General features: G+C 53.9%; 2 protein-coding genes across 6 annotated transcripts; one reads left to right on the forward strand and one right to left on the reverse strand.

The window, feature by feature from the left end:
* Nucleotides 1-885: 885 nt before the first annotated feature.
* On the reverse strand, nucleotides 886-7763 carry AK2 (adenylate kinase 2). Of its 2 annotated transcripts, XM_086863250.1 has the most exons (7): nucleotides 7607-7762; nucleotides 7062-7187; nucleotides 5219-5329; nucleotides 5021-5115; nucleotides 4386-4458; nucleotides 3637-3832; nucleotides 886-1706 (listed from the first exon to the last, which is right to left on the reverse strand). In XM_086863250.1, exons 1-7 carry the CDS (start codon nucleotides 7718-7720, stop codon nucleotides 1699-1701), a joined length of 723 nt encoding a protein of 240 aa, XP_086719376.1. In that variant the 5' UTR covers nucleotides 7721-7762; the 3' UTR covers nucleotides 886-1698. The 2 variants fall into 2 exon arrangements, with proteins under 2 accessions (XP_086719376.1, XP_086719375.1); XM_086863249.1 differs by lacking the exon at nucleotides 886-1706 and having other exon boundaries at nucleotides 2768-3832; nucleotides 7607-7763.
* Nucleotides 7764-9014: 1251 nt separating this feature from the next.
* Nucleotides 9015-14954, forward strand: AZIN2 (antizyme inhibitor 2). 4 transcript variants are annotated; one of them, XM_023941242.2, is made up of 11 exons: nucleotides 9015-9104; nucleotides 9680-9793; nucleotides 10835-11006; nucleotides 11082-11255; nucleotides 11876-12048; nucleotides 12734-12865; nucleotides 13150-13315; nucleotides 13438-13600; nucleotides 13677-13789; nucleotides 13949-14163; nucleotides 14495-14954. In XM_023941242.2, exons 3-11 carry the CDS (start codon nucleotides 10908-10910, stop codon nucleotides 14634-14636), a joined length of 1377 nt encoding a protein of 458 aa, XP_023797010.2. In that variant the 5' UTR covers nucleotides 9015-9104; nucleotides 9680-9793; nucleotides 10835-10907; the 3' UTR covers nucleotides 14637-14954. The 4 variants fall into 4 exon arrangements, with proteins under 4 accessions (XP_023797010.2, XP_086719374.1, XP_023797009.2 ...); XM_086863248.1 differs by having other exon boundaries at nucleotides 10867-11006; XM_023941241.2 differs by lacking the exon at nucleotides 9015-9104 and adding an exon at nucleotides 9346-9518.
* The last annotated feature ends 35 nt before the right edge of the window (nucleotides 14955-14989 follow it).

Consider the following 14989-nt stretch of genomic DNA (forward strand, 5'->3'; position numbering starts at 1 on the left):
ACAGCAGGCAAGGAGCAGGACACAATCCCGGAGAAGGAGGAAGAGCACAGTTTAACATCCACCATCAAAAGAAACAAGGAAAGAACACCACAAAGGCCAGAGAGGCACAGGAATGGTAATGGGAGGTACAGAGAGGTAATGAACACACCTGAGCACAGAGACAGAATGGCGGAGGAGCAGGAGAGCCCAATTATGCTGGAAAACCAGTAATTTCTGCAGGAAATGGGTACATGCAGCCCAACCCTTTCTGCTGCCTGAACACAAGCAGGGCTGCAAGAACCGTGGATAAACAACAAACCTCCATCAGTCCATCAGGAACAGCCTCCTCTGGAACACCCCAGAGGGTCAGAATCCCTGTGGAGGCAGGAGAAAGGGAGGCCAGGAAATGCTCTCGTTCCCTGCATTAGGACAGATTTTTCCCTGTGAATTTAGAGGGAGGGAGGGAGGGATGCAGCCAAGTATGAAAGACAGAAACAGAAGACACAATGGTGGCTTCCAGTTGCTGCAGGAGGAGAGAAGGAAGTAACATCAGCTCCTCCACACACTGGAGATTCAAAGGGAGAAGGAAAAACAGGGACTACATCAGTTAAAACACTGCAAGGAGCTCTGGACAGAGAGGATACACAGGGGCTCGATGCTTTCAGCGTCACACAGGAAGAGAGAGAAGCAGCAAAAAACCACCATTGCTATGGTGATCTAAAGCATTGGACACACTCAGCAAGGAGAAGAGATAAAAGGAATTACAAGCCACATTCCCAGCTGCACAGAACATCCTTGAGATAGAATCAGGCCCCAGGATCCACCCAGCTCAATTGTTAGTTGATGCTGTCATCTGCCTCCTCATCCTCCACACTGTCTGCAGGTCAAAGAGGACACAGCACCAGATACAAATGTAAAGGGGTTATTTTATTATTGATTCAGAGGTTAGACAAGGCACCATTTGATCTAAAAAGAAATGCAAAAAAAACCACCCCCAATTAAGTGTTATTTTTGCAGGCAATTAAGAAAAAGTCTCTTTTGCATTTCTTCAGCATTGTGTGAATTCCAGCTTTGTCATGATCACAGAAAAGCCACCCCACTCCCAAGTAAGGCAGGTTTGGACTAGAGCCACGGCCCCTCTGTTCAGCAGCAGAGAATCCTTGAGAAGTCTCTATGCCAGGGTTTAGGAATGCAGCAGAACAAGAAAAACAAAACTTCCAGGAAAAGACCACAGCATCTCTTTTTTCTTTTCCATTTCAGACACGATGAATCATTTGTTCGTTTTGGTCCTCGCTGATAGGAAATAACTTCAGAAAAAAATCACAGCAAACCTTTCAGTGGCCTCAGAGTACCAAGAGCCCATGAGACAAGCCCTGAAAGTCCTGAAGAAGCCTGGAATAACACCTAGCCTTGCCCTCCAACAGGTCAAGGACCTGCAGCTGATCTCTGAGAAATATTTCCCTCTCCACAATTGTTTTACCTCCACAACCATGATTTCTAAGAAGACTGCCTCCTCTTCACAATGATTCTGCCAAATAAGAAATCCAACCAAAACCCAACCAAATCAGCCCCCCGACCCCTTGTTTACCACCTCCTTCCCCCCCTCCCACCAATCATACCCCCCCCTCCCAGCTGCCCTCCCTGCACCCAGGGAAGGGCTGCAATGGGTGATGTAGCAGAGTGTGCAGCGTTTGGTGGTGTCTCATCTGCTTGATGGAGTCACTCAGCTGGAATAAATGGGAACAGAGAGAGAAAAAAAAATATTTAGGGAAAAACAAACAAACAAAATTAAGCATGGTTTATGGCAAAAAAAAAAGAAAAGAAAAAAAGGCTGGTGAGCTGGATGTGAAGCGAGCACAAGGGAGGAAAGGAATGGAGAGTGGGGGAACATCTTGCTCTTGCTGTAGAATAAAACCTTGACCAGGAATGCCAACTGGCCCCTTCCCAGAGTGGAGGGGGCTGCACTTTAAAGCTGCTTCCACACAACTTCTTTAGTCAACCAAGATGCCAGGGCAGTTGTAACCCACACTTTCCCACTCCCTGTCCCATCCTAAATGCTATCCCGACCTCCCAGCACGCCAGGTCCAGGTTACCCTTCCACAAAAAACCCAGAGACAGAGCAAGGGCCGTCTGGGAATCCCAGGGGACCACAGGCTGCTGGCAAAACCAGCCCTGTTTACTGTCAGAGCCTTTGTCCTCAGTCATGTGCTTTCTAGAGCAACAAGTCCACTGCTTTTGGTTCCCAGCGTTATTTCCAGTTTGCTGGAAGGGAAGAGGTTCTGTGCCTGGAAAGGATGTATGAGGACAGAGAGGGGATTGTCAGGCAAAAGAGAAATTATCAAGGAAAAGAGCAAGGGATTCCTGAGGATTAAACATCTGCTCTGGCCACAGAGCTCACAGCAGCTCAGTGCACAGGATGGAGTGGGCCATCCAGAGAGAGAGAGAGAGGAGGATACTCAATAACACAATCAGTAAACACACATGAAATGCCAAAGGACAAAGTTTCATCTGAGCCAATCCATATTTACAGCAGGGTCCTCTAGGAAGGGCTGGAATCCCTCACGGCCAAAGGTCAGTGCCAGCCCTGCAGTGTCACCACACAGCAGCACAATGCCCTGGAAAGGCCGAGGCACTGAGCACACACAGTGTCCTCAAACACAGCCTGACGGAGCTGCTGCATTTGCTCAAGAAACAGGAACATTTCCATGAGCTCATAACAAAGGTCGTTAGCTCAAGGGTACTTGGAGCCAGTGGTTAATAACGCTGTCTCTCGAGCCTTGAGAAATCATTTGTTTTGCAATAAGGCTTTATTATATTTAGACTTTGGGATCAGGAGAAGCTCAACACATCTTCCTCTCCTTGGTCAAAACCAAGGCAAGAGCGAAGAGATAAAACCCAAGTCCTTTTCTTATCCTCAGGACATCCCAACCTGCCGCACAGTAACTGCTGTCAGACTCTGATCACAGATTTCACATTAAAAAGAGCAAGAAGCATCTCACTAATTTGCTATAAATCCCACAAATAAATAAAGGTTGAAACCCCCCACCGTCTTTCTGACCCTCAAGTGCCATCAGAACAGAACCCCAGAGAGAATAAAACACATACAAAGAGAAGACATCATCACCCAGCCCCGAGAAGCAGCCAGGCTGTCCCTGCTGGGCTGCTCCCACAGCAACACACACAGAGCAACCCCAGCTTTCAATCCTGCAGCTTCACATCTCCTGTGAAATCCTTCCCCCACATCCCCAACCTTCTGCAAGGCCCCTGTGGGGTAGCCAGGAGGAGCTGGAAGTACAGTTCCTTGCAGGGAAGTGCATTTCTAGGATGAAACAAAAGCTTTTTCAGCCAAAGGAGTGCAGAGCCCATTTTGGGCAGCTGGAAGCTGGGCTCGCTGCGGCCTCTAGAGGCCAAAATCCCAACATCCACACACAAACTGATTCTGACAAATAGCGACATCGAGACCGTTAAATGCTCATTTAATCAGAGAATTAGCACACCCCTGCCTTGGACTGCATCACCTCATCCCTTCCCCTTCTACTTTGCTCAGCTCTTACCCTCCTTGGACCCAGAGAGACAGAGACAGAGAAAGAGAGAGGAAAAAAAAAGGAGAGCCCCATCGTGGGACGGAGCCTTAAATGAACATAACCAGGTCTTTACATGTTGCTTTCGTGAAGGCTGCCAGGATGCTGGCAAACACCACGTCGGGAGACTGGGAGGCATCCACGGCCGTATGGATCCCTCTCTTGCTGTAGTAGGACACCAGGGGGGAGGTCTGGGTGTGATAGGCCTTCAGCCGGGTTCTCAGAGCCGTTTCGTTATCGTCAGAGCGGCGGATCAGGGGCTCTCCAGTGACCTGGGAGAAGCAAGGGGACAACCTCCAGCTAGCTGCAGCCTGGGATGCTCCCCCCTTCTCTCCCTGCTCCCCTCCTGCAAGGCAGAGCTGCAGAGGAGACCCCAGGTGTGTGGGGGAGATGGAGCGAACCCCAGGCAGCCAGAACAAGTTCCAGAGCAGTCACTGAAGAGAGAAGGGCTCAGCACCGTGGTCCTTTTCCCCACACACCACTCTGCTTGCTAAAAGGAACCTCGAGACCAGGCACCAGCTACAGCTGCTCCCCAGGATGGAAACCAGTCACAACCCACCGCCAACTTGAGCTGTGGACAGAGTCCAACAAGTTCTGAGGATGGCAGAGCCTGGACCAGCCCTTCATCCATCCATCTATCCATCCATCCATTCATCCCTCCAGGCCTCGCTCCCTGCAGTGCCGTCGGCTCAGGCTGCCCAAGCAGCTCCCCACGCTCCCCAGAAGGTACAAGAGAAGGAAAGAAATGAGTTTTTCCAGGGAGACATTGCAAAGCATCAGCTAAACCCAAAGCAAGGGAAGCTGTGGCCTTGGGAGCTCACATACATCGTCCTTCATGTGCTCTTTCGGGGGTCTGAACTCCTCGTGATACGAGCGGCCACTCGCTGGGTGAATCAGCCTGAGACAGAAAAGAAGTGTCAGCAAAGCAGCCTGGTCAGGACAAGATCTCCTGAACCTGCCACTCATCAGCACAGAAACATCTGCCACAGCAACACCATTAGCCTTTCACTTGTAAGAAAATTCTCTCCAGCTATTTCTGTACCAAGGGCCTCTTCAGTTTGGAAAAGCAGCTGCGCTGGGAGATGGAGAAGGAGAGTTTTACTTCCTGCTCTGCTGGGAAAGGGGTCTGGACAACAGTGCAAGAGAACACACTCCTGACCCTGCAGGAAGTTTACTGGTGCCCAAATGTATTCAGTGTCCTGTGTAAGGGAGCACTAAAAGCTTTGGAGAAGGAGGAACTTAAAGGGTGAGCTGAGATTTTTCTATAGAAATCCCTGATTTATAGGGCAAGGAAGGGGCTCTGCTCAAGGCACAGGAGAACAGGCAAGGGATCAGGGCAGCAACAAAAACCAGCATCACTGCCAGCCCTAAGCACCAGGAGGACAACCAGGGATCTGAAACTAGGATGCTCTTCCATAGACTAGGAAATCCCACCCCGAGCACTAGGAGAGAAGGATTACCGTCCAGTGATCCTCCGGATCAGCAAGGAGTCAGGGATGCTGAACTCAATGACGGAGTCAAGCTTCTCTCTCCTTTTCTCCAGGAGCTCATCCAGCTGCAACAGCAAACACCCACCTCAGAGGGGCTGAGGGAGCAGGGACCCCTGGTTTTGAGGGAAGGAGGTGCTGGAGCAGCCCCCCGAGCAGGGGCTCCCATACCATCTCCGCCTGTTTCACCGTGCGTGGGAAGCCGTCCAGCAGGAACCCATTCTTGCAGGGAGGGGAGTCCAGGTTGTTCTCAATCAGCTCCACCACCATCTCATCACTCACCTGCAGAGATGAGACAGGTATGTTGTCAGGAAGGACACCCTGAATTTACACACAGCTGCTGCCCTTGTGGATAGGGGGGAGATTTTTGGAGTTGTCCTGTGCAAGGCCAAGGGTTGGGCTTGATAATTAATGTGTCCTTCCAATGAAGGACAGTGATTCCATGATTCATGTCAATGCTCAGGCTGCCTGTTCAGACCTGCCCAGATCAGCACAGCACTCCCTGCAACACCAGAACATGGGCAATGCCACATTTCACTCCGGGGACTCTCCAGCCAGAGCAGGGACTTGGACCAGCACTGCAACCTCACTGTTACAAAGGTTGCTGTATTGAAAGGAACACTGTCAGCTCAAACTCCTTAGATTATTCTTTTAAAAAAATCCAAACTACAATACAAAATATCAACACAACCTTGATTTCCTGTTACTTTGTACCTTCACCTACACATCCCCCTGGGGAGGCAGGCCTGGGCAGGAAGGGCAGAGCGGGCGAGTTGCTCATTGACTCCCATAAACCTCATATGAAGGTAAAAGCCCAATAGTTGCTGACAAGCTCTGGCTTCACTGGGTAGTTCCCATCTAACAATCTGGGCATACCACTGGGATTAGTACCTTTTCCACACTGCAGCACTCACAGATGCTGCAGCCCCAACAATAGCTGTTTATTTGGGAGCAGCTCTCCTCAGCACACACAGCTGGGACCCACCAGGACTGGGGACCAGGCTGTCACAACACACAAACAACATCCCTGCAGGCAGGGGGTGGGGGGGATAAGCAGCCAATCATTTCTGTGCCTTCCTGATTACACCTTTTGGAGAAAAAAAGGTCCTGAGCATAAACCCCATGCTGAAATGTTGCTGTGCTCCCAGCTGAGTTATCACAGAGCAGCGGGATGTGCCCGTAGAGCAGCCTGGAGCTGCCTGCCACACACACACACACACACGTGGCAGATACCACCAGCCTGGCCAGATAACATCCCTATCTTTCATAACCAGCTGGGTATTGCAGGCTCAGTGTTGCAATGAGCTCTGAGCAGAAGTGAGATAAGGCTGCTCTCCCCATCTGGGGCCTGCAGATTCTCCCCGGGGTGTTACGAGCCTGAGGCAGCTGTGCTGATGCTCGAGATCTGCCCCACACTGGGGCAAGGCACTGCAATTTGTGGTCCCTCGAGCTTCCCTGAGATATTTCAGTCATTATGATGAGATAATGGGACCCTCAGAAAATGAATGTCAGAGATTCTAACTTGTGTCTTTTGGGGATCCAAAATGTCTCTCTCACACAGCAGCTGCTATAACTACCACAGCAACACCTTTAGGTTTATTTTCAACAGGTGAATCGAGCTTATCCAAGAGCTGGGATGCAGATGAACCCTGTGAAGTGATACCTGGATATCAGGTATCATGTGAAGCTGTAATGTCCTGCAGATCCAAGGATACACTGCCACCTCAGCGTTCAGGAGCCAGAAAAGTGCCAGCCAGACTGCACCCAGACTGCACCCCCTAAAAGATAAAAACAACCCAGGGCCACAGGCTGCTGGTAAGCAACAGTAAGTTTGAAGAGGGAGGATGTTTGTGTATGATGCTTCTCCTGCGGGGTGAGACCCATCCCTACCTTCACCCTGCAATCTGCCTTCCTACACTAATTAGAGAATTCTAATTAGGAGGTGGATTTTGTTTGCTCTCATTCCACGTGCTGCCAACCCATGTCCCCTCCCAGCACATTCCCCACGACCCACCAGCTTCCCCGAATCCATGGTTTCCTTGAGCCGCTTGCCCAGCTCGGAGCCCGAGGCCACCATGGCCCGCAGCATGTCACCGGTGGCCAGGTGGCACACGCAGTAGGTCTCGGCCAGCTTCGGCGCCTGCAGAAGAGGACAGAGGTGAGATGGGACGTGGGAGACTGAGGATCCCCACCCCGGGGGGGCCTCGTCCCCGTCTCGCGGCAGCGGGACAGTCGTTGAGCGGGCAGCACGTGGCAGGGCCCGGCACAGAGCCCCGGTGCTCAGCGATACCGGCTCCCCGCGGCCGGCCCTAGCCCGGGACAAAGGGACCCGGGACAAAGAGCCCCGGCGAGCGGGCCCCCGGAGGCGGGATACGAGCGAGCCCCCGTGGAAGGGAGCCCCGGGGCCGCACGAACACAGCGCACCGCCCGGTTCCTCCGCGGGCGACGGAAGGCCGGACACCCGCGTCCCTCCGCGCGGGGGTCACACGCTGAGTGCCGCCGCTGGGGAAGGCCGGGCGGGCCGCTCCCGCCGGCCGCTCCCGACCGCATCGCCCTCACCTGCGTGCCCTTGCCGGCGCCGGGCGGGCCCAGCAGCACGGCGCGGATGCCGTGGCGGATCCCCGCGGCCGGGGCCTGCCCGCGGCCGCTCCCGGCCTGTGCGCTCGGAGCCATGGCCGCCGCCGACTGCGCGCCCGGGCCCGGCCTCGTGGGCGGGGACAGCGCCGGAGGGCGGGGCTATGCAAATGAGGAGCGGGAATAGGCGAGCGCCCGCGCGCGTTTCGCCTTGAGTGGGCGGGGTTATGGCGGAAGTGGGCGTGGTCATACCCCGCGGTGGGCGGGGCTTTGCGGCGCCACGTGGGTCGCTCGGTGTCGCCGCGCTTGCCCCGAGCTGTCCCCAAGTCCCGGGCGCTGCTGAGGCCGCGCCTCGAGTGCTGCGTCCAGTTCTGGGTCACTCAGTTCAAGAAGGACATTGAGCTGCTGGAATATGGCCAGAGATGGGCAACGAGGGTGGAGTACAAGTCTGATGAGCGGCTGAGGGAGTTGGGGCAGCTGAGCCAGGAGAAAAGGAGGTTCAGGGGTGACCTTATCACTCTTCGTATCTACCTGAAGGAATTTGGAGCCACGTTGGGGTTGGGGTAGGGTTTCTGTCCCAGTCAGCTAGTGACAGGACAAGAGGAAAGGGGAGAGCTGCGCAAGGGGAGGTTTAGGTTGGACATTAGTAGAATTTCTTCACAGGAAGATTAGACATTGGAACGGGCTGCCCGGGGACGTGGTGGAGTCACCACCCCTGGAAGTGTTTAAGGAAAGACTAGACATGGAACCTGGTGCTGTGGTCCAGTTAACACAGTGGTGTCCAGTCACAACTGGACTTGGTGATCTCAAAGATCTTTTCTAACCTAATTGATTCTGTGATTCTGAGCTGTGCTTGCCCTGGTGCTGTGTGGGATGGGCTCAGTGTCCTGCTCTTCGTGGGCTGTGCATCACAACATTGCCCAGTGCATCCAGGAGGAACTGCAGGGCTCTGCTTTCCCAGCCTTTCTGCATGATCCCCACATCCCACACAGCACAGTCCAGTGCTGGTGATGGGCCAGATCACAGGCAAAACCGGCCAGGATCTCACAGCAGACAAGAGCTTCCTTGGCCCTGGTTGCCAGGAGAGTCTGTGGCAAAGCCAAGACCACAGTGTTGAACACAGAAACCCAGGCTAAGTCTGTCCTTCTCACTCCCCGCTCAGTGGGGACAGCCACCCCTCCACAGACAGAACATTGGCTCCTCAGCAACACCAGAGAGGGACCTGCACATTTAACAAGAGTTAAAAAATCCCTGCAGAGCCCATCCCATTTCCGAGATCCAGGTCTCACGGATCAGACAGAGCATCTGCACTGATGGCAGAGCTGGATCTGCCTCTGAGGCACCCACCAAAACCAGCAGCAGCTCAGCAAGGGCAGCATCAGTCCCTGACATCTTCCCAACTACCTTCCTCTCTCCGGAGCCAAACACCGCTCAGCCTTTAACCTCCAGGAAGCCTGGTTTCCCTGGCAGCAGCATTTCTGAGGTATTTCGGGCTCTCTTTTCCCCGGTCCCGGTGCTCAGGATGCGCAGCCGCGGGAAGCGGGGCTGGGCTGCCAGGCTGGGGATGAGCTGCGGGGACTCGGTGCCAGCCCGGAGTGACTGCAGGGGGCAGCCCCAGCCTTGGGAAAGGGTGGGCGAGGAGGGGGAGCGTTCTCCAAAAGGGATGAAGGATGCTCGGAGGCGGCTCAGCCAATGGGGTGGCTGGATTTGGTTGTCATGGCTACAGTTGGGAGGCAGAGCAGGGAGGCAGTGCTGGAAGAGAAGGGGTGCAGAGCCCCCCCATCCTCTGCAGGGGCTCAGGGCAGGCAGGGAGCTGGGACAGGACAAACAGCCGGCCCTGGGGCCGGTTCATTCTCTTGGGAGACCCATGGCAAAATCTATTTAAATGCCTTCTGAGGTAAGGGGGCTTTGAGGGGGGCTGTGGGAGAGCTGTTTTGCCTGGCACAGTGAGAAGGGAGCTGTAAAGGGCCTGTGGTTGCTGAATTTGGAGATGGGGGTGAAGGACATTGTGCTGTCAGTGCTTCTCCCTCTCTAAACCCCTGAACTGCTTCTCCCCAGAGAGCCTGGACCCCCAGGCACAGCTACACCTCGGGCTGCTGCAGGAGCTCGGCATTCCTCGGGGAGCCCCCCTGACAGCACAGCAGGGCACCTGGGAGAGACAACTGGACCGTGGTAAGGAGGGCATGTCCGAGGCTGGGGCATGAGTTCTGACAGGAATGACCCATTTCACCCCTTCTGTGCCTGACCAGTGTGGGCTGGGTGCTGTTTGGTGATGTGAAGGGTAAAGCTGGAGGAGCTGCTCTTCTTTCCTGATTATGAAGCTGTAAGAGCTTCAAAACATGTTTTTTTTATCCCATTCCCCATCTCTGGAATTGGCTGGTGGTGCTTGCTCAATGCATTACAACATCCAGGGTCAGTGTGGTCTTTCTCCCAGTGCCCCCTGGAATGCTGTCAGGAGGTCTCTGTGGGGAGAAGGGGGGTGTGCAGCTCCAAGAAATAAAACCTCTGCCTCCTGCTCACTTCAAATCAGAGAGATCATGCTCCTGGAAGAGCCCTGGAGCTAGGCCTGGGTTATTGGGGTGGAAATGTTCCCTGCTAGCTCTTCAGCTCCCTGGATTATGGGCCAGGCTGGATCCAGCTAAGGGTGAGAGGTCAAAGCTAAAGCTCTGCTAGGATGAGCCAGAAAACTCCGTGCTGCTGAATTGTGCCCTTGTTCCACACTGTGTGTCATGGGAGAGCCGTGGAACTGCATCCACAGCATGGATCCAGGCTGTCCTGAGGTTGAATGGTGTCAGTGAGTGGCCTGTGCTGTGCCTCCCTTGTCCTCAGGGAAAGTGGGTTCAGGAGACTTCAGCTATTTGGGATCCACACGGGATGTTCACCTCATTGAACACTCAGAACATCCAGCTGCATTCCAGAGCATGAAGGGGCCTGTCCTGGCCTAGAAAGGGATCTCTGCTTTGTTGTTGACTGTGCTGGTGCCTGCTGATGGAGACAAGGCTGCTGTGTGCCAAAACAGAGCTCTGAACTGCAGAGAAATGTGTCTCCTCCCCCAGGGAAGATGCTGTAACCCGCAGCAGGGCTCTGCTGAGCTGCTGGTTTGGAGCAGAGCAGCACAGAGCTCTGTCCAGAGGCATCCCAGGCTGTGGGCTGGGTGGTCCATGCTGATGGAGCTGCTGGACCCTTCCTCTAACACTCCTTTCCTTTTAACAGTGTGTCTCATTAGAATCCATCCCCTACTCCAGGAGGCTTTAAACGAGCATCAGCACACCCAGAACATCACACCATGAACGGGTACTTGAACGAATCCAACTTCCTGATGGTGGAGGAGGGCTTCACCACCCGAGACCTCCTGGAGAACCTCCTGGGGGAGCTGTGCCAAGAGGTGAGGGCTGATGCTCTGCTGCTGCCTTTGGAAAAGCCTCTTCTGGAGCTGCTGCTCACTTCAGCTGTCTCCTAGAGCGACCAGCAAGCCTTCTTCGTGGCAGACCTTGGGGACATCGTGAAGAAACACCTGTGTTTCCTGAAGGCCTTGCCCCGAGTGAAACCCTATTTCCCAGTTAAATGCAATGGCAGCGAAGGGGTGATTCGGCTGCTGGCAGAGCTGGGGGCAGGATTTGCCTGTGCCAACAAGGTAGGGCTGTGGGTGGACAGCTCCAGGGGAAATGTTTGTGGGGGAGTGGCAGAGCTCACCCTCATTTCCTAAGTCTCTGCTCTAGGTGACATTTACAGGGGCAGGAGTCTCCCTCTGCTGTCACAGCCCAGAAATCCTTGTCCCCTCTGTGTTGTTCCCTTTGGCTGACATTCCTGGCTCCAGAGCTGCTGTCCTGGCCAACTCTTGGTGTCCTTAGGGCTGAGCCTAAAGCTTTTTGCTCCCTCCTGCTTGTCATTTGCAGCAGCCAGATTTCCAGGGAGGAGCTAAAATTAAATAATTTATTTTTATGTAATTAAATAGGATGTGTTTCCAGGAGGAGAAAGTACAGGAGTTGTCACAGCTCAGAGTAGGGGTCAGCCCCAGGCCTGCTAACTCCACTTGTTTCTTCTCCCATTCTCATGGTGTTTTTAAACCTGTCCATGCCAGGACAAAGTCCACTGTGATCCCTTTGAGCTCTGATATTTACCCTGGAAAAGCCCAGGCTGCAAGGCTGGCGCTTTGCCCTCCTCAGCACTGCAAGCAGGCCAAGACCCAGAGCTGGTGGCTGGTCCACACCCATCTCCTGGGGACCTGCTGCACATGTCTCCTTCTCCCTGCAGGCAGAGATCACCCGGGTTCAAAACCTTGGGGTCCCAGCTGACAGGATCTTCTACAGCAGCCCCTGCAAGCAGGTCGCTCACATCAGGTACGCGGCCAGCCACGGTGTGAGGCTGATGGCCTTTGACAACGAGGTGGAGCTGAGCAAGGTGGCCAGGAGCCACCCCCGGGCCAGGTGGGTGTCTGGCAGTGCCACCAGCGTGGGTGCTGGAGGAGGGGACGGGCAAGGGGCTGTGGGGGGAAAGAGGAGGTCATACAAGGTTGGTGTTGGTCTCTTCTCCCAAGCGATAGGATGAGAGGAAATGGCCTCAAGCTGTGCCAGGGGAAGTTTAAATTTTAGATCTTAGATCTTAGATTTTAGATTTTCTTAGAATTTTTTTAGATTTTTTAAAATTTTTTAGATTTTTTTTAGATTTTTTAAAAATTTTTTTAGATTTTTTTAGATTTTAGATTTTTTTTATTTTAGATTTGTAGATTTTAGATTTTAGATTTTTTTAGATTTTAGATTTTAAATTATAGATTGTAGATTTTAGATTTTAGATTTTTTTAGATTATAGATTTTAGATTTTAGATTTCAGATTTTACATTTTAGATTTTAGATTTTTTTAGATTTTAGATTTTAGATTTTTAGATTTTGATCACTGAAGGGGTGATCAGGCAGTGGAACAGGCTGCCCAGGAAAGGGGTGGAATCATCATCTCTGGGAACATGCAAAAAACTTACAGATGTGGTGCTCAGGGACATGATTTAGTGCTGGACTTGGGGTAAATATTTGGACTCAGAGATCTTTGAGGGCTTTTCCAGCCCTCAAAGGCTTTTTCTTACAAGACCTCTCAACACAGTGTGGCTTTGTGGTGCAGGATGTTGCTGGGGATCACTGCTGACTCCATCCCTTGTGCCCACCCGAGCATGACTTTTGGGACCACGCTGAAATCCTGCCGGCACCTGCTGGAGACAGCGAAGGAACAGGCTGTGGAGGTTGTTGGCATCAGGTACAGCCATGGGCCTTCTTCCATAGGGGTGCTCAGCCCCTCTGGATTGGGATCTGGGCAGCTCTGCCCTGCTGGAACAACGCAGTTGTGCTTGGGAGTGAGGTGAAGGCAGGGATTTGACCTTGTTGGGACCAAGATTTGGGGCAGGTCTGACCCTAAGAAAGGCTCTGTGGGGCTCTGGATGGTGTGTGGGAAGCTGCCCCCAGTGAATGACAATCCTAGTGCCATGTCCCCTCTGCTCTGGGGATGATCAAACCCTGCTGAGACGGGGTCTGTGCCCTCAGCTTCCACCTCGGGAGCCGTGTGCTGGAGCCACAGGCCTTGGCCCAGGCTGTGGCCACAGCACAGCTGGTGTTTGATGTGGGCACGGAGCTGGGACACCACATGAACCTCCTGGACATCGGTGGGGGGTTCCCCGGCACCGAGGACACCACAGCCCTGCTGGAAGAGGTACAAACCTCCCAACAGCCGCCCTCAGCACGCAGAGAATGAGCCTGGGAGCTCTCCCCAGGTCTGGCTCCCTGCAGAGTTCCCAGCTAACCAAGAGGAAGGTTCATTTTCTTCCCTCCCAGATGGCTGTGGGGATAAACTCTGCCTTGGATTTGTACTTCCCCGAGGGCAGTGGGGTGGACATTGTTGCCAGGCCTGGGCGTTACTACGTCACCTCTGCCTTCACCTTGGCTGTCAGCATTACTGCCTTGGAGGAGATCCCCATGGAGCAGCCTGGCTCTGATGGTAGGTGTGACAGCAGGATGTGTCCCCTGTGTCCCCAAGCTCCCCTGAGCCCTCAGAGAACAACTTCTCTTCCCAGAGGAAGAGTGTGGCAGCAAGAAGAACCTGGTGTATCACCTCAGTGACGGCATCTACGGCGCCTTCAGCTGCCTCCTGTTCGACAGCCCCTGCCCCAGGCCTCGGCTGCACAAGGTGAGGGGCTCACCTGGCTTGGGGACAGCCCGGGGTGTCCCTCACATTGGGTGGCATCACCTCCGCCAACACCCAGCTGTACCCAGTCCTTGAGCTTCTGGGGTCACTGTGCCACCAGGACATCCTCATCCCTGTGTCTGTTCCACGTTTTTCCCGCAGAGACCCTGCCCAGAGCACCCCTGGCACAGCAGCAGCCTGCGGGGCCCGCCGGGTCACGCCGAGGATCGCATCGCCGACGGGCTGGAGCTGCCCCAGCTGCACGTGGGGGACTGGCTGGTTTTTGGGAACATGGGAGCCTACACCATGCCAACATCACCCCTGCTCACGGGGGGTCCCCAGCCACACGTCACCTACGCCATGTCCCGCATGGCCTGGTAAGAGATGGGCAGGGTGAAGAGGGCAGGATGCTGTGAGAGGTGCTGGCTTCTCTTCCACATGGGTTCTTGGCCCAAGGGAGAGGGGGAAATCTGAGTCCCAGAACGTGGAAATTCAGGGTAAAATCATGGCCTTAGACGCAAAAATCGTATTTTTTTAATATAATCAAACTTGAGCCAGTTTTTTTGCTGGAGAAAAGAGAGCCAAGCTCACCTCTGGCTGTTGTTTTTGGGGACAGGAGAGCTCTGGAGTGTCCCCTTCCCTGGGCTCATCCCATTTTCAAGGGGCTGCTCCTTCCCCTGGCTCCCTCTTGGGTGTCTCCACTTGCAGGAAAGCTGTCCAGCTCTTCCAGGGAAAGCCACCCCAGACAGAAGAGGATCGTGAGAGCCTCTGCACCCCCCTGTCCTGCGGCTGGGAAATGGCAGAGACCCTTTGTGTCACCCCTGTCTTCGCTCCAGCTGGCATCATCTGAGCAGTGCTGGCACTGGAGGAGAAGGAACCACGGTGGGAGAGATCTTGTGGTGGTACTGGCAGGGGAAATGTCCCATAATGGTGTTGGAATGGGAAAAATCCCATGGCAGCACCAGGGGAAAACATCCCACAGTGGTACTGGAGGGATAAAAACCCTACAGTGGTACCAGAGTGGGAAAAGTCCCATGGCAGTACCAGAAGTGATGGCACCAGAGGGGGAGGATCCCGTGGCAGTGCCAGGGAGGGGGAAGGTGCCATCCTGCCGCTGGCATCGCCTGCTCCGCTCTCATGGACCTGGAAGTAAATCCTGTCCCATAAATCCTGCTCCTCCAGCTTGTGCAGTGTGCGTGCCTC

The sequence above is a fragment of the Cyanistes caeruleus genome, chromosome 26 (genome assembly GCF_971803275.1).
Source record: "Cyanistes caeruleus chromosome 26, bCyaCae1.hap1.1, whole genome shotgun sequence".
Lineage (NCBI taxonomy): Eukaryota > Metazoa > Chordata > Aves > Passeriformes > Paridae > Cyanistes > Cyanistes caeruleus.

Excerpts from the sequence above, each read along its gene's own strand:
- AK2 (XM_086863249.1), bottom strand. The coding sequence starts at position 7,720 with ATGGCTCCGAGCGCACAGGCCGGGAGCGGCCGCGGGCAGGCCCCGGCC. Across the intron at positions 5,330-7,061 it reads CCATGGATTCGGGGAAGCTG|GTGAGTGATGAGATGGTGGT; the intron begins GTGGGTCGTGGG and ends TCATCTCTGCAG. Across the intron at positions 3,833-4,385 it reads AAGAGCACATGAAGGACGAT|GTCACTGGAGAGCCCCTGAT; the intron begins GTATGTGAGCTC and ends TGCTTCTCCCAG.
- AZIN2 (XM_023941242.2), top strand. The coding sequence starts at position 10,908 with ATGAACGGGTACTTGAACGAATCCAACTTCCTGATGGTGGAGGAGGGC. Across the intron at positions 11,007-11,081 it reads TGGGGGAGCTGTGCCAAGAG|AGCGACCAGCAAGCCTTCTT; the intron begins GTGAGGGCTGAT and ends GCTGTCTCCTAG. Across the intron at positions 14,164-14,494 it reads GCCATGTCCCGCATGGCCTG|GAAAGCTGTCCAGCTCTTCC; the intron begins GTAAGAGATGGG and ends CTCCACTTGCAG.